This window comes from Thunnus maccoyii, chromosome 1 (genome assembly GCF_910596095.1).
Source record: "Thunnus maccoyii chromosome 1, fThuMac1.1, whole genome shotgun sequence".
Lineage (NCBI taxonomy): Eukaryota > Metazoa > Chordata > Actinopteri > Scombriformes > Scombridae > Thunnus > Thunnus maccoyii.
In genome coordinates this window covers 26136603-26154292 of record NC_056533.1, presented here as the reverse complement: position 1 = coordinate 26154292, position 17690 = coordinate 26136603, and the positions used below count along the sequence as shown (strand labels likewise).

Here is a 17690-nt window from a genome sequence, read left to right as displayed (position 1 = left end):
ATCACATAATGGTACAGAAACTAGTGAAAATGAGAAAGTGGGAGATTTAGACCACATGTGGCATACTACGTATAGTCCATCCTCCGGTGCTGCTCACTCCTACCGCCAGTCCAGGGGAAAGGACACCTCGGAAAAGGCGCTCAGCCTTGAAAAAGTGGCTAACTCCCGCAAAATTTCCGCAAAAAGGAGCTTTATTCACAGCTGGTTAGTAGTAATCTTGGCTTTAATGCTTTGTCACTAAAGACAAAACACTTGCACGTATATGTTGCTTGTTTGCGAGGATACAAATTGTTGTGTGCCCACATGCCAAGTAACTTAACGTTAGGCTAACTAACTAGCTAGTTACATTACTAGCTAATGAGTTAAATTTAACGTTACTCAAGTGACGTTACTCTAGCCTACTTAAGTACTAATTTGAGCAGTGGTGGTAGAAGTATCCAGATCCTTTACTTAAGTAAAAGTACCAATACAGCAATGTAAAAATACTCCATTACAAGTTAAAGTCTGGTATGAAAAATCCTACTAAAGTAATAGTGCATAAGCATTATTAGCAGCAAAATGTACTTAAAGTATTAAAGTAAAAGTACTACCCTATAACTTAATGCCATAGTTACAATGAGCTCCGCCTTGACCCACTACAACAGTAACAGTAATATATAATACTCATAATTTGCAGAATTGTGAGTATTTTTGTGTTTGGTGCATTCTTGCTAATAATACTTAACATATATTTTTTACTTAAGTGACATTTTCAATGCTGAACTTTTACTTATAGTGGAGTATTTTTATACTGCAGTATTGCTACCTTTTTTTTTTTTTTACAATTAAAACACCTGAATTTTTCCCCCACCACTGAAACCCCCCCAACCCCTAGTGTAAGTTATGGGGGCCAAATTCCACAGCATGCCCACACAGTCATTTTGTGCAAAAATGCATTTAAAGGTTTATCTGAAGCTTATATGAGGCTTCAGCAGTCTGAGTTAGTCATATCAAGTGACTATCTTCCACATTTACAGTCTTTTTAACATCAAATTCCCTCTTTGTGTTTCCTCAGACAGTGTTTCCCTGTTGAGCTGCGGTGGAAGTAACGTAACAAAAAGAGGGAATTTGGTACTATAACATTGAAAGATATCTACTTGATTTGTTAAGACAGCTGAAACTTCAATTCAGCTTCAGATAAACAAAAATACATTTTTGCACAGAAGGAGGACTTTGGATTTTGTCCCCCATCACTTACATTGTAAGTATATTATAAAGCGATTCTCTAATGATCAGTATGAACAGGAGGAATGATTAATGGCAAGAAAAACCTATTTCAATGTTTATTGGGGCACCTGACTGTTAAGACTGAATTGAAAAATTATGAACCCGCCCTTTAAGGCAGAAGACTAATTTTTGGAAATGATCTTTCCATGTTTCCATGTCCATGTTTGTTTTTGCATTTGATTTTTACTTGCAGAGGCAGGTTTGGATTTAGCCCTGCCACCTAAATGCTACAATAAATCGAACAAGCTTGCAGCCACCAGTTATGAGATACAGTATGTCAGACATGCTGTTTTGATGCTAAAATCCATGATTTCATCCATCTGAGAGGGAAGTTAATTGGTATCCAATTAAATCCCAAAGCTAATTTTGCTACACTCTAACATTCCCTTGATTATTGTTTTGTTGTCACAGTTAAGGCCACAGGCATCAACTTCATTGTCAAGCTCTATTATAAAAGAGAAAAACACATTATGTGTAACAGCAGTCACACACATGGAAGTCACTTTTAGGTGTGAATTGTCAATTTCAGACTTCAGGACTTGATATACAGTTTCATGTTTATTAAAATTGGACGGATTTACAGTTTGTACACTCCATCCACATTGGCATTGATTTAGAAAGCAACAAACAGGTACAAATGCAGTATATACATACCAGTATACATATATTTATGAAATACAATAGCTTTTTTTTTCACACAACTGTACTGTATTTTTTTAAATTATCGTAGGTCATGATGGTCAGGGGGGTGTGGGGGCTTTTTAAGCAAGCTACACTTAAATAGTTCAGAAAGATGCTGTGCATTAAGCTGTGAATTTCTGTCATGGAAAGTGAGTCAAACCTACAGTATCTACAATATTCTGATCTCCATGTTAGAAAAATAGTCCCACGTTTGCGCAAAGTTCCCTACAGAAATGGGTTGTGATTACAGAAGGCTAGCATCAACAGCACAGGCACCAGAGAACCAAGCAAGACCCACAACAGTGATGTGTTTAGTTTGGACAATTGGGGATTAGCTCCAAATAAACAATTGAGGAGACACACTTCTCTGATCTTTTGGTTTTTGTTGTGTTAAAAAAAATCAAGTCCATGAAAGTTTGATTTGGGAATCCTGACCATTTTTCTCTGTCAGAACCAGTTTGGATGAATATCTTTTACAGGATGCAAGCCTTCTGATATTAGAGGAGTTAAGACCGTCAAAAATCACTTAATTTTATAACTGTAAATCATCTTGAATGACAGACAGACAGCAGCACATTTCTAGGACGAATGACAAGTGTTAAATATATAAAAAAAAAACATGGAAGTACACGACAATTGAACTTTATAAAGAGTGCATTCTGTGTATGGCGGCTTTACATAACCACATTTAGATGTTGTCATGGTTTTCTCTAACTCCACGGGGTAACCTGGAATTCATGCACCTTCTGCCACCTTGGGGAGCACAATTTTTCCAAGTGAAGTAGTCTGACATAGTTAAACATAAACCACTTTTTCGCACAGCATCACCTCCAGCAGGTTGAATGTCCCTGATTTCTTTCTCATGTGATTTTTAATACAATTAAGCTACACAAACACATAATGCAACCTGCCATTAGTTATGCCCGTGTGGGAGAAACATTTATAAAGTCCGAGCTGCACTTGATTGTTATCTGACACATACACAAACTTTGGAAATCAGTCACGGACAGAGTGGTGTTCTGAGCTGACAAGCCTGTAAAGAATTGGGCTTTATTAGAACAGAATACTCTAATTTACGTTTCTTTACGTTTTTGAGAGGGTTGTCATGATGAAAAGGTTAAAGCCATAACTCCAGCACTCTGCAGGCAGCAGCTATGAAAGCTTAGATCCATCAAGCCATGAGTTGTTCTTTACCTATCAAAGCAGTGGATGATACAGGATTTGTTTTCTCAGATATCTACAACCTTTTAAAGTTTTTAACAAAACTGCTGTACAATGACTAGTTAATTAATCCTGCCAGGCATTATGAGATGACCGTTTTCTTTGACATTTATTACTTTTAGATAATTTTATGTGATCATGGAGTATGATTAAAAAAAAAAAAAAACTTCATCAAACACTTAATTTCCTGCCAAAGCTCTACACCTGTACAGTATGTCTGATGCAACAGTGGATGCGATGAGATTTAAATTTTGACCAGCGTGGATCTGTCTCTATCTGTTTCAACCATGTTATATTAGTGATTGTGTTGCAGTGTGGAAATGGTGGGAGAGAGAAAAAAAATGTAATAAAATAGTGAAGGTTAGGAGCAGGATTTGTTTTGAACAACTTGCATATTGAAGGTATTCCAAAGAATAACTTCCAAAGAGTTGCATCAGTAAGTCAGATCCATTTCATGCTGTTTCAGACATTTTTAAACATTACTGCCATCTAGTGGTTAAATATTCTTTGTGAAATGTGTAAAAAAAAAAAAAAAAAAAAAAAGTTAACCAGAGATGGAAATAAGTGAAATTAGTTTTTATAGGAGCCAAATTCCAATTAACTTTATCTTAAAACGCTACTCAAACAAATACCTAAAATGGATTTATGATTATGGGCACTGAAGATCCCTCTCAATTTATTTGCTACTCAAATACCAGACAAAAAATATGAAGTTTGATTTCACATGATTTGATGATACTTTACAAATCTGTCACTTATTACTGTGCCATAGCATTTACTGTCATGTTTCACAATGTGTCTACGGACATATTACCAGTAAAAGATGATTTCATTGTTTCAGAGGGTCAATCTGATTTCATCCTTGATGCAGTTTGAGTATTGATCTGAATCCCCAGTTACACTTAATAATGTTTAGCAGGGTTTCATGTAGTGTTTTATACCGACGACACACTGATATAGCCTCTAACCTTGATCGCAGGACATTCAAAACCTAATGGGCTTGGATCAAATTGCTGCCAGAAAGTCACCACCTGGAATACAACATTCATTGCTCTCATGGCTGAAGGGAAACAAACAAAGCAGCAGTGAGACCAGATCTCAGAGAGTAAAAGACAGACGTAAAAGACTCAATTTCCATCAGTAAGAGTGAGTCTTTTGTAGTACTTCACATTAAAACCCAACACTGCAATGTGCAAAGTTAGATCAATATTAATACAATACCCATATGAGTTGATTAGACCAGAACCGTAGGAGTGGTAATACTGTTCATGCTTACGAAATATTTGCAGCAGGATTCACATATTGTGTGTCCTGTAGTCCAAGCAGTTTGTCAAATTCAGGTTTAAAACAATACAAGGACAGATACAGTACTGAACCCACAGATAAGCAGAGGAGTCTGTCGTCGATTCATTCTTTGTTAAAATGGATTAAAGGGCAGGGTCACGTAGCTGTTGTTTTTGATATACCTATAAAAACTTACAGTCTGAAAGTGTGGTTTAATTGCAGCACAGGAATAAATAGCTTTCTCCCTTTGCACTCTCTCTCAAACACACACTTTCTCTCTCTTTCTTTCACAAACACACACAGCTTTCTTTGTGTTTCTCATCAACTCCACAGCCAATTCTACTTGGGCAATGGGTGTTCTGTGCTTTTTCTTATCCCCACAGTCCTCAGACAGTCCTGCTTTATTTCGGTGCCTCCGGTCACAGATCACATTGTAGTTTGACGGGTCAAGTCTCACGTATGGTTGCTGCTATTAGTTAACTGTCTCTTTGTGGGAGAGTCTCTTACTCTCTGGGCGACACAGTGAGTATGGACAGGCACTCCACCTGGCAGGCACACCACGTCAGGCTCACTGAAGGTGTTGTGGCACAGGTGGCATCCCTTCTTCTCAGACACAAAGATTGGTTTCTTCCGCTCTTTCAACTGGAGGAGGAAACACATACATCAGCATAGACTTACAATGAGCTCAATTCAGTGACTATGAGATACATTCAAGCCAGTACAGACATTAAACTTCAGTGAGAAAAAGAATAATCAATCAATATGGTTAAGAAAATAGATGTAACCTGCTTAATATATGTTAATACAAACAATATTTGCCCCTCTCAATACAGAATTTCAAGAGATAATTGACAGGGAGGTCCTATTTCTCCAATATGAATTACTTTATTTATAGAAGCAGTGTGACTGCCTAAAATTAAAATTGAACTCAGTTTAAAGCAGTATTTGGCTGTAGTAAGACAGGCAGAGGACAAATGACTTTTTATGGACAATATACATCACTCCCTCCAATTATGTTGATTGTTTTGAGAAATTTAGTTATTTATATTTATAAAATAAATTAGACAACTTTGTGTAATGATTCCACTCCTTCCTCCACCCAATTATTGGGACATACTAGATTGTTTTATGTCTTGAAAGTTTAAGATTTTAGAGAGGCTGTCGAGCTTCAGTTAAGGGCTGCAACTAACTATATTTTTCACTGTCAATTCATCTACCAATTATTTTCTCAATTAAATGTTTATACAAAGTCAAAAAATGGTGGAAATGCCTGTAATGTTATAATAATAATGTCAAAGAGAGATTTATGACAAAGAGAGGCATTAAATCTCCACATTTATTTTTTTTCATTTATTAGTTTTCCACATTGAAGCTGAAACCAGTGAATGTAAAAATAACAAATCAATTGATTATTAAAATGGTTGCTGATTGATTTTAATCAGTCCAACTCTACTTTAATTACTCATTAATTCATTTATTTACTGAGGATTGTTCTATTAGAGAAATACTAAGAGAGATTTAACTACACCAATACTTTAAAATAAGTAGTCATTTGTGTTGCTATTATCATTATTATAGCTGTTACTGCTTTGTAAACTAATGCTCCTGAAAACAAAAAAGAATAATCTATTAACAGATGATGTCATAACCAATCCTGTAAAACAACACATTACAAGTAATGTGGTTAAATGTGGAGATAAAATTTAATTGTTTCCTAAATTTGCAAGTTTTTGTGTTATATGTATGTGCTGCTCACCCTGTCATGCAGCAGTTGAAGGTTTTCAGAGTGGGCTAGCCCCAGAGCGATCTGCGAGGTGCGGCAGGCGTGCATATTGGCCCTGATGGCTCGACCCAGGAAGGGCCGCAGCAGCTGCAGTGACCAGCCCTCGGGGAGCATACGCAGCACGCGGACCGCATCAAACGACTCTCCGTGCCGATTCAGGAGGTCCACTGCCGCCATCTCTAGGTCTCCACTGCTGCTGCCTGCCGCTGTCTGGGATTTTCCAGGACGGGTTCCGTCTAGATACACTCCCAAGAGAAGGTGAAACAGCTGCTGTCGGTAAGCAGAATCCCGACAACAAGAGGCCCATATACAAAAGGCCTCAGCGGACGGGAAGTCTCTGAGCTCATGCACCAATATGTGCAGAGCTTTATCGTGCTCCTCCAGTTTTCCATGTAGTGTTGCACGCTCTAGCAGCAGTTGTTCACAGTTTTCTATCTTACCTAAAGAAAACAGAAGGATATAAAACATGACGAGTCAAAACCTGCAAAACAATCTGTAGCCATTTTGGAACAAAGTCCGAATCTAGAGAATCAGACCTTGCTCTCAAAGATTTTCCAGCTAGAGCTGCACTAAATCTTAATTCCTATAATCCATGTGCAGAATTGTGTCCAAGGTGGCTCAAACATGCTGTTTTAAAACTGATGAGACACAGTTGTTGATGGCGCTATCAAAAGATAAACACCATTAAAATCTAAAATAAGCATTGATCGACACTTGTGGGAAGAAAGATATGTCTTAAGAATAATTTGGTGGTATTTTCAGATATTGGTCTCACCTAAAAGAAACTGTACACGGTATAGGTTGGACTCCCTGAGCAGAGCTTGGAGCCTCTCTCTTGCTCTGGTCAGCTGCTCTTCATTGGCTGACGACTCTGACAGCAATGACTTGACCCTCTCCAGGTACAACACAGCCAGGTGTGTGTGGAACTTCTCCTTCTGCGTCCACAAATGTGTAGAGAAATCAATAAATTATCGTGTAGAAAGTTTGACTCATGACAGCAACTTAACCTGCTTGTTCTGAAAGGATAATAATACAATGATATCTGCTTCTCAGCTTCAGCCCTCCACCTCTGTTCATCTATTCTGACAGCTATACTGTAGAGAGAAAGACATTTGCACCTTACAGGCAACTTAGTTTACTTAACTCACAGGTCAGGATTATAGGAGGAAGTCGAGGGATAAAATGCGATTCAGTACTTTGGGGAACTGATACTGCAGGGAAAGTCCTGTCATTGTGTTTGCTTGAAAATCTTTTTATGTGAAAGATCAGCTCCAGATCAGAATCTCTGGGGCTAGCAGAGATTTGGTCTCTTGCTCCAGGACACTTCAACAGACCTCAGTCACATTTATCAGCATCAAATGATGATTTTATCTGTTTGTTGTACCTGTATCCGTCTCTCCAGCACCAGGTATTCCAGGTAGAGAAGAAGCGCCTGGCTGTGCTTTGCCAGGTAAGTGATAACATCATCAGGCTTCAGTTCTGACTGATCTTTACTGCCAGGCCTCTTAGTAAAGATGTGGACACCTATCTATGAACAAAAAAGAAAGCCTAGGTTACCACTATAGCTGCAAAATGTCAGAAAAATAGATGTGAAAACTCTGGCATGAAGAATGTAAAATACTCTATCATTTGCTGTCTAGCAATGCAATGACAATTACATACTAGTATATATTAGAGAACAATAGCTTCTGTTTATATGAGAAGTGTTGTTCAGCATGTCTATTCAATCAATGTTCTATGTGAACTGTAGCAAACTGTTGTTTTTAATGTTGCATGACTTTTCTTATGGGCTGTTTTAATGTGTACAATCGTTACAGTTTTCTTTTTAATAAACACTGCTAATAAAATGTGTCCTCTTGGCTAAATTGGCCTATTTGCATTTTTTTCCTAGTACTCAGTGGGCATTGCCATTCAACTAATCATTGAAATTAAATAAAATAAAATAATTTAACTGGTTTACATTGTTGTTAAAGTATACTGTAATTGTGAAGTCAAGTTAACAAGTTACTAGTAATCTTTGACTGTCAGCTCTGTTAAGTTTCCGTGGTTATTAAAAGGTCCTGGGAACCTACGGTGGGATCCTTCTTTAAAGCCCAGTCTGCATACTTCCACACGAGGTCCAGATTGGAGCAGGAGCAGAGAAAGTCCACAATGTACTCATAAAGGTCAGATCTCGTGGGGTCCTGCAGATCCCCATCTACCACGCGAATCCACAACTGTCAAGAGGACAATAAAGATAGAGTCTGTTCAATTCCTAAACATCACATTAGTGCTGACACTTACAATGATAAGAGTTTAAATGTACATACCTGTAGTGCTGCTGAATCCTGACCATTACAATGGTAGAGCAGCCCAAGTGCAAAATATCTACGCAAGAGGGGAAACAAAAAAAAGAATGAATCAAACAAAGCATCTCCCTCATGATTTCACTTTTGTACAAACTAATTAAATTGGCTTGACTAAATTGGACAAAGAATTAAACCCATATCAGGGATGTAATTAACAGTGGGGGGCAAAGAAAAGTATTTATCCAACAAAGCCTCATCTCAGTCAGTCCCTCTAGGAATTTGCACATTTTGTGACCAAATTAATTATAAAAATTAGACTGATCCCCACAGTGTCCGTTTCTGTTAATTACTACAGTTTTAAGCATGATTGGACATTGCCGACCTGACATTCATCTAATTTACCCAGATCACTCTTTATAAAGCAGTCAGATGACATTCAACAAGTCAGAGTGTAGCCACAGTTTCAAAACGTGTAGGTGTCCTTGTGTGTTAAAATGAAGCAATTTTCACAATGTTTTTCAGATATGATCAATTATGTGAACTTATTCTTAAAAGGAGCAGCCCTAATTAAAGACAAAAATGATAATATACACACTTGTGATATTTCTCCAGCCATGGGACGCTGTCTGTTAGCAGACAGGCATTGTCTGAAGCCAACAGGTCTAGAAGGCTGTCATGATCCTGTTCAGCATAAAGTTTCAACAGAGCCGTGTCCACGTCCTCTCTGCAGCCATTAGCTACCTCTGTGCTTCGTACCTGTGAGTGGAGATGGAGAAAAATATGTACAGTATGTGATGCAAATATGATAAATAATAATAATTAATAGTTACAAAATAACAAGAGGAACTTCTGACAAGTGACCTTGCTACAAAAATCAGTGTTTTACTTCTTTACCTCTCCCAAATAGCTGATAAGAAATTTCTTGCACCGCAGCACTTTTTCCTGGTCACCCTGTGCCAGGTGGTTGAGATCTGCAAACTCATGGAGAGGAGGGTGGCAGCGTGTAAATGAAGAGGAAGCTGGCAGCAGCAGTGGGTAGAGAGATATCAGCTCCCGCACGTCCAGCTGACCCTTCCTGCAAATTATAATGGTAGGGTCACAAGAACATATGAGGGAGACAATAAAGAACTAAATGCCAGAAACTAGAAAGCAGTCAGAGTGTGCACCACAATTTTAACATTTGTTATATTTAATATTAGCAAATGTTTAAATTTTTTTAAATCTGCATTAGTATGGCAGAAAAATACAGTGATATACAGTGTTATTAATAATTATTAATCTGAAAGTGGATCCAGATTGGCACCAAAACAAATCACTTAACATAACCATGACAGGCACCTATAGAGTTATTAAGATGTGAAGTAATTACAAAGACTGGGAGCTACATTTCTGATTTTGTTTGTCAGCTTTCCCTTTGCACCTCAACAGCTGTTAACATTAGGCAATTTAGAAAAAAATGATGGGAAAAGTGCAGTGAAATTGGGGCAAAGTTCCTTAAGTCATGAGAAAGTGTTCTGCAGAAAGGTTTTTGCCTTGTCATGATGAATCAACAGGATATGAAAAGACAAGAACTGGATTTCTTCATCCTTCACCAAGTTAAATTTAAGACATTTTTAATACCACATAGAATGCAATATAATACCTGTTTCACATTCAAAGTATGAAACATATCAATAAAACCCGTTAGGGATGATAAGACCTAGAATTATTTACCAACTACAATGTGAAATAAATGTCAATTTATTTCACATTTTTGTCATTACTTCCTGGCAGTATATAACAATCATTCCCAATAATCTAACTAATTACTTATTAAACATGACCTGGACTTGAATAAGCAACAGAAAAACAGCTTGCTAGAGTCAAGCAACAGACTGGACTGTTACTGGACAGAAAAGCTGGACAGTTATCAAACACTGACATAGACTCTTACCTGAAGTGTTCTTTTGCTTCTAGAAACTGAAGTTGTCCAAACTGTATGAAACCTGCCTGCTGGAGGATTCTTTTGTGCAAAATCTGTGTGTGTAGAAAGTGACATTATATGAGACGTTTATGTTTTGTAAAAACACGGTCAATAATGTGATTCAGCTGAGATAAATACAAAGAAAGATCTTAGTCTAGGCATTATTTGTTACCTGAAACTTGTCTTTGGGAATATTTCTCTGTGCTCCTTCTGTGAGGATGAGCGCCTCCTCCACTCTGTGACTGGCCAGTAGGTCCTGGATCTGTCTCTCCAGCGGCAAGGGTACCAGAACATACACAGCTTTAGTGGAAGCCAGAATGACCTTCCCTAAAAACACACAACACTCACAGGTCAGCACTCAACACACCACTTTCTAATAGCCACAGATAAATATACATAGTGATATCACATGTGTCTATAAACATCCATTAGACTCTGCTTCATTTTAATCCTGTGTTTTGTACGGTAGCCTTTATAAAAACGTTAGTTCTGGAAAAAGCCATCCTTCCAAGAACTTATTTCATGGTGGTAGGCAAGCCAGAGACGATAAATGGCATATCAACACCTTCAGCTTTAGCTCAGAACTCACCGCAAAAATCCCCAGCTCGCGTTCGGCCAGGGACCTCTACTGCATGTCATTACTCCATGTCTCTCTCCCTTCATTTCCTGTTAGCTCCCTACTGTCACTAATAAAAGGAATAAAATGTCCTAAAAATAGTTTTTCCCGTGTGCTTCTGGTCAGAGCTTAAATAATTTCAGCTGCATATTTTGCAAAGCTTGTTGAGCAATGTTTTGGATTTTTTAAATGTTTGTTCCACTGAATTCCTTTCTCAGAAAAAGGTTGCTAGTGCTTCAAATCCCACCAAGAATGAAGAGCCCAGGGAACAACTGTAAAACAGCTGTAATTAATAACTAAGGCCTGTTTTCAGTTCAGTTTCTCAGGAATTGAGTGCACTATTGTAATAACACATCCAGTATGGACATATTGAAACAAAAAAAAGACCATTTTGAGCCGCCTCCGTTGTTTAGGGGTCAACATGCCAACCATGAACCATGGTTCATGTCTCTGGTTCTTGAATCCAATGAACCCAATCTCTTGCTCATTTCCCCAATATGAAAAAAATGTTCTTTTTTTTGAATAAAAATGTGTCTTCTACTGTAACTGAGGTCTTGTTCAATATGATAAAGTTATTAAAATTATATGGATGGTTTGTTAAATGTTAACGAGTACACCCGCTAGAGGCAAGACACATAGTTTGTCTATAGTTACATTGTAAGGCATTTTAACACTACACTTCTGTCACTTCTGTAAATCAATTCTTTACCTTTTTGACATTTGACAATTATACACATTTCATCATGATATAAAGTAACTAACTAACAACAACAAGCACAGCATGGTAGGTCTCGGGCTCACGGACTGTGTGGGTGTCTCCATGCGCGCCTGCTGTTTTGGTTCATGTGTGTGCAGCAGCACGACGTGCATAAGGTGAAGGTGAAAATAGATCAGCAGGTGTGGTGATTATTAAATACTCTCTCAGCCAGTCACATCACTGCTCTCATAGCTCTGAAACAGCTGTGCCAATCACAGTTAAGCATGATGACAGCTCAATAAACAAATGTCTGAACGGTTCAGAGCGCCGCGGCATGAACACACATCACCACAAATGTGGATGGACAGATGGTGAAGTTTTTTTCATCAGTTAGTTAGTATAATAACGATAGAAATATTTTTCGGTGAAGCTGCTTAAATGATTGCATCGTACTGCCAGAAAGTTGGAAAGACAGTTGATGAGTCCTGGTAACCCGACATCTCCTTCATAAAAAGGCAGAATATTGAGTTATGACTGACCAGTCTGATGTGTGTAGACGTGTGTGTGGTTGTTCTGTAGCAGCTGAGTGTTGCTTTCAGGCAATTTAATAAAAGGTAAACACAGTTAAGGACTAATGGCATAATGGCACTGTGTTCTGGCGCAGGACTTCTCAGAGGCTGCAGATTTATCAACATATTAGTCCTGCTGCCTTCAAATGCTGCAGGGATTTAATGACCTGAAGGAGAAGCTTTTCACACAGTGTAAAGCAGCTGTGGACAGCAGATACTGTAAGAGTCACCCACATTCATTTACAGATCAATGCAGACTGATTTGCTGACTTTCCTACATTAATCATATTAAATGTTATTTTCTGTGCCAATTTTGGTTGGGGAGTGTTTAATTGAAATAACTTATTTATATTTCAAGCATCAATCTATTATTGCAGCATGTTTCCAGCAAATATTTAGTTTGCTCTTGTTGATAAAATCACCAAAGCAGCAGCAGATTCATTTTGTGCCAGAAGAGACGTCTGTTTCCAGCCTAACGTCTGAAGACCAAATTTCAACCAAAATACAACAACTGGCTTTGCTCTGCTTCATTTAAATGAACCTCCCATCTGTGCACTCTGCACTGGTCACCAAAATACCACTCAGACGGGCAAAGCGAGTTTCAAGGTCAGGAGAATACCAAACAGTTGGAGCACTGCATGCGCCTCCATGTAAATAGGGCCCTAAACCTATTACAATCTTGATGTTTTAGGTCAGATATGCATGGGCATCAATTACATAACCACTCCCCTCTACTGATTTCTTTTTATAAATAAAGTGATTGATCAGATGATGATTTGTGTGAGAATACCTTCAAAGACTTGCAGAATGTGTCCATCCCTGAATGACAGAGTCTGTTTCAGCTGTTGATCCAGCATGCTGTGGATGGTGATGAAGCTCTCATCCAAAGCCACCACATAAGGGAAGCACACAGCGGCACCAATCACGCTCTCTGACCAGTTGACTGGAGCCCGCTGGGATACCCCTTCTGCATTGGCAAACATTCCTGGGGGCAGACGTGGAAGAGGTCAGTGTTAGATGGTATGGAGAGACATGTCAGGCTCTAGTTACTTGTTCTGTAAACATGACTTTTTTTGACAATTTATAGACTAAATGATGAATTATTCATCCAAATAACTGTTAGTTGCAACCATTCTGTGTACATGAAAATGTTAAAAATGAGCACATGACCCGTCAATCCTCACATTTTTGTACTGACTTACCAAGACCACCAGGTGCCGCCAAAAGGAACTCCTCCCTGGCGATCCTCTTCACGATGGGTCTCCTCTCCTCGCTGTTGTAAGGGAAGAGGTCTTGGGAGGCTCCCGTGTGGTAGTTCAGGATCATGTACTGTGTAGCGAGGGCCAGGCACAAGAAGTAACCGTCAAGACTGACGGCGCAGGGTTGCTCAGGCGTGGTCACCTCTTTGACCAGCTGCACTCTGTCCTCATACACCATGTAAATCTGCACTGTCCGCCGCTTGGAGGAGAGCACGCCTATTTCCACGCAGAACGGGTCACCGTTCACCGGGTTCTCGTTAATGCAGAAGGCCGCCACACCTCTGATCTTGGCTCCACCTCCTGCCGCCGAGGGAACGGTCTCCAGCGTCACCATGTCAACAAGAAACACTATTCCATCGCAGAGCACTATCAGACGCTCCAAAGCGGAGGCGGCTCGCAGCTCGGCGACTGGTTTCTTGAGGCCCAGGTATTTGTGCAGCAGCTTCTGGGACGAGTAACTCAGTTTCCCTTTGGAGGAAGTGACCTCGTCCAGCAAGAAGTGGTGGATGAAGCAGTCGTTCGTGCCGACGTACAAGTGTTTCCCACAGCATTCTATGCACTCGATGTTTATGCGAGCCTTGTCACCCATAAGGAGGTCTCGCTCCACAGCGGGGACTAGCTCAAAGGCCTTCACACTCATCTCGGCCAAGGCATCTAGACTAGATGACACAAGACAGGAAGGCATCAGCAAAACTGCAGACAAGTGAAAATAATCAATAGCAGACAGCATACTGCAAAACATTCTTGTAATGTATTATTGATACACTGCTAATATCACTATTCACTAACTGGATATACAAAGGCATGGGTGTGTCCCTCATTAACAACAAACTCTGGATCTATTTTCCTTTTAGGCAGTTCAGCCTTTAGCCTGATTATGAATGTTTGAGCTTTAAATAATGGCACACATGATTCTGTATAAGCTTAAATAGGCCAAGACTGTAAGAAGTTTGTTACAGTGTTTATAATTAGAACTGAAACAATAGTTAGAAATAACTGCCAACTTTTATATCTTTTAAGTTGGTTTTTTTTTTAAGCAAAAATATGCAAAACATTCCCTAATTTCAGCCTAATATCTTTGAATTTTGGACTGCTGGTAAGACAAAACAAGCAATGTGAAGACATCAACTTGGACTCTGGGAAAATGTGACAGACGTCTTTTATTTCCTGACATTTTATAGATCAAACAATGAATTAACCAAGAATATAATTAGCAATTAACCAATAATGAAGATGACCATTACTAGCAGCATGAAATATAACATAGCCTAACCGATACATGATTTTTAAGGCAAATACAGCTATAAATATTGATAAATATAATTAAAATGACTGTAGATTACAGTATGTTTCCATATACAGCATTTGACTTAGCTCAGTTGGAGAAGCACATATGGAGAATACAGCAATATGTGTTTTGCTTGCTTCCCTATTTGTTCTCTCTTGCTTCTGTATGTAAGGCAAGTATCTAGTGTCTTGTGCCCCTGTGGGTGTATGACACTTGAACAAAAGTATTTGTAATTGATTATATTTAAATCATGTGTCAGTCTTGTTATAACGTCCTGTGTATCCTGATATTGTAACTTCAGTCCTGCTTTACTATAGGATTCACTTCCACACTAAAATATCATGGGTTTCAGTGTGTACGGGGGAAACTGTGCTTTCACAAATCAGTGATATAAGCAGCCCAGTGAAGTTTTGGCTTGTGTGTGACTTCTATGTTTCTCCGTGATTGTTCATTTATCATTCACTTACCGGAGAGCAGCAGTTTGGAAATGACCACTGGTTAACAGATAGTGTTTATCAGTGTTTTGCTTGCTTCCCTATTTGTTCTCTCTTGCTTCTGTATGTGAGGCAAGTATCTAGTGTCTTGTGTCCATGTGGGTGTATGACACTTGAACAAAAGTACTTGTAATTGATTATATTTAAATCGTGTCAGTCTTGTCATAACGTCCTGTGTATCCTGATATTGTAACTTCAGTCCTGCTCTACTGTAGGATTTACTTCCACACCGAAATATAATGTGTAACTAATTAACTATATGTAATTCCACTTTCAGACACACTAATCTAGCTGGGTTTAAAGGATAGGTTTTCTTCATTGTAATTATTCCTCCCGTTCATGAAGATCCTCTTCAAATGTGCTTTCAATTTCAGTGACAGGGGCCAAAATCCACAGTGTGTCCACACAGTCATTTAATGCAAAAGTGCATTTTAAAGTTTATCTGAAGCTTATATGAGGCTTCAGCAGTCTGGGTTAGTCATATCAAGTGGATATCTGCCTCATTTACAGTCTTTTTAGGATAAAATTCTCTCTTTGTGTTTCCTCAGACAGTGTATCCCTGCTGAGCTGCTGTTGAAGTATAGTAACAAGAAGAGAGACTTTGGCACTAAAAAGACTAACGTTGAGAGATATCTCTTTGATTTTACTCATTTGGACGGCTGAAGCTTCATATTAGCTTCAGATAAACTTATAAATACATTTTTGCACAGAAAGGACTGTGGATTTTGGCCCCCATCACTTACATTGCAAATGCATTAAGAGGGGATCTTCTAATGGCCAGTATGAACAGGACGAATGATTATGGCAGAAAAACATGTGTCAGTGTTCACTTGGGCACCTGACTGTTGTTTTAAGACAGGCTTAAAAAATTGTGAACCCGTCCTTTAATGCTACTTTTCAATAATTGTGGAAAAGCATTAGCTAAAGCGCTAACAGCTAGGTAACTGACGTTTAGGCTAGTTAGCTTTCCAAATCCATAGAGGATAAGGACAGAAGAAAAACAAAGTTGACTTTTATGAAACTTTGAAAGGTGCTACTAGCTGTCTGGAGGTGGAACAATTCGTCAATGGGCTAACGTGGTATAAGCATGTGAAGAAATGGTGATCGTTTTGACAGATTGTATAGCTTCTTCTGGGCCAGCTAACTAAGCTAACGTTAGCGCGTAAAGGCTAACAAGCTATTTAACGCTAAGCTAGAAATTCAATGTGGCTAAATAAAAAGAAGGGCTTATTGCTCATTTTCTCAGAGAAGCTGTATTATTACGTTTACCACACTTGCGCGAAGAAAAAGCACCTACTCTACAGCCAGCCTTCTCCTCTCCCTTGAGGTGCCCAAGCTCCCTCCCTGGTTTCCCCCCGGAGCTGCTGGCCTTTAGCGGGCGTACTTACCGCTGCGGACAGCACTCCGGACGGCAGGCCGAGTCACCACAGACAGGCGAGCCTTACAACTCTAAAGCCAGCGGCCACGATAGATATGTACAGAAAAACATTAATGTAGCCATGGTGCAGTCGGAGAATATGTCTCGGCTGGTAGCTCTGTGTCTTCCCTATTCAGTGTCAAACGCCGCCCATTTGCACTGAACTGCTGCTGGGTGCAGGTGATCCAGGGGTGCGTTCAAGACCGTCTAGCTAAAAGGAAAGTTGTTAGAAATGCTTTCTCAACACATTTCATACCGACGTCGTTTAGCATGTGTTCATTAAGTAGTGATGTATAAACAGCAGTGGCGCTTAAGCACAGTTGTTGAGGTACTTAACTACTTCAATAGACTACAAAAATACTCCTACACTAAATTACAAGTCAAAGTCCTGAATGAAAAATCCTACTTAAATAAAAGTACATTAATTTAGTATTAGCAGCAAAATGTATTTAAAGTATTGCAGTAAAAGTAGTGGTTTTGTCCCTCTGACTGATATATATTATGTTATTATTATATATGACATCATTATATTATTAAAACTGGAGCATCAGTGTGTAAGCAGCATGTTACTGTTGCAGCTGCTGGAGGTGGAGCTAGTTTGAACTACTTTATATACAGTTCGCTGGTTTAGTCCAGTGGTTCTCAACTGAGGGGTTGGACCCCTCCAAAGGGTCACCAGATAAATCTGAGGGGTCGTGAGATGATTAATGGGAGAGCAAAGAGGAAAATACAAAGTTCTGATACACAAATCTGTTTTCAGTTTTTGGAATTTTTCTCTAATCTTTGATTTTTGGTGAAATATTGGATCATTTGAACATTTATTGAATAAAACCATGTGAGAAGTTTAGAGGGAAAAATCACTAT

The 17690-nt window shown here is 38.9% G+C and overlaps 1 protein-coding gene across 2 annotated transcripts; it reads right to left on the bottom strand.

The window, feature by feature from the left end:
• Positions 1-1805: 1805 nt before the first annotated feature.
• On the bottom strand, positions 1806-17141 carry tgfbrap1 (transforming growth factor, beta receptor associated protein 1). 2 transcript variants are annotated; one of them, XM_042409031.1, is made up of 13 exons: positions 16798-17141; positions 13571-14286; positions 13159-13353; positions 10659-10813; positions 10457-10539; positions 9418-9598; positions 9119-9279; positions 8545-8602; positions 8308-8451; positions 7620-7763; positions 7011-7170; positions 6209-6675; positions 1806-5094 (listed from the first exon to the last, which is right to left on the bottom strand). In XM_042409031.1, the coding sequence occupies exons 2-13, from the start codon at positions 14265-14267 to the stop codon at positions 4906-4908; spliced, it is 2634 nt and encodes an 877-aa protein (XP_042264965.1). In that variant the 5' UTR covers positions 14268-14286; positions 16798-17141; the 3' UTR covers positions 1806-4905. The 2 variants fall into 2 exon arrangements, with proteins under 2 accessions (XP_042264965.1, XP_042265745.1); XM_042409811.1 differs by lacking the exon at positions 16798-17141 and adding an exon at positions 16707-16791.
• Between the last annotated feature and the right edge of the window lie 549 nt (positions 17142-17690).

Bases quoted from the DNA above. Each gene is read 5' to 3' on its own strand.
- tgfbrap1 (XM_042409031.1), bottom strand. From the start codon at position 14,267: ATGAGTGTGAAGGCCTTTGAGCTAGTCCCCGCTGTGGAGCGAGACCTC. The intron at 10,814-13,158 runs GTATTCTCACAC...GTGTGTTTTTAG, and splicing joins CATTCTGCAAGTCTTTGAAG to GGAAGGTCATTCTGGCTTCC. The intron at 9,599-10,456 runs GTAAGAGTCTAT...TATAATTTGCAG, and splicing joins GAAGCAAAAGAACACTTCAG to GAAGGGTCAGCTGGACGTGC.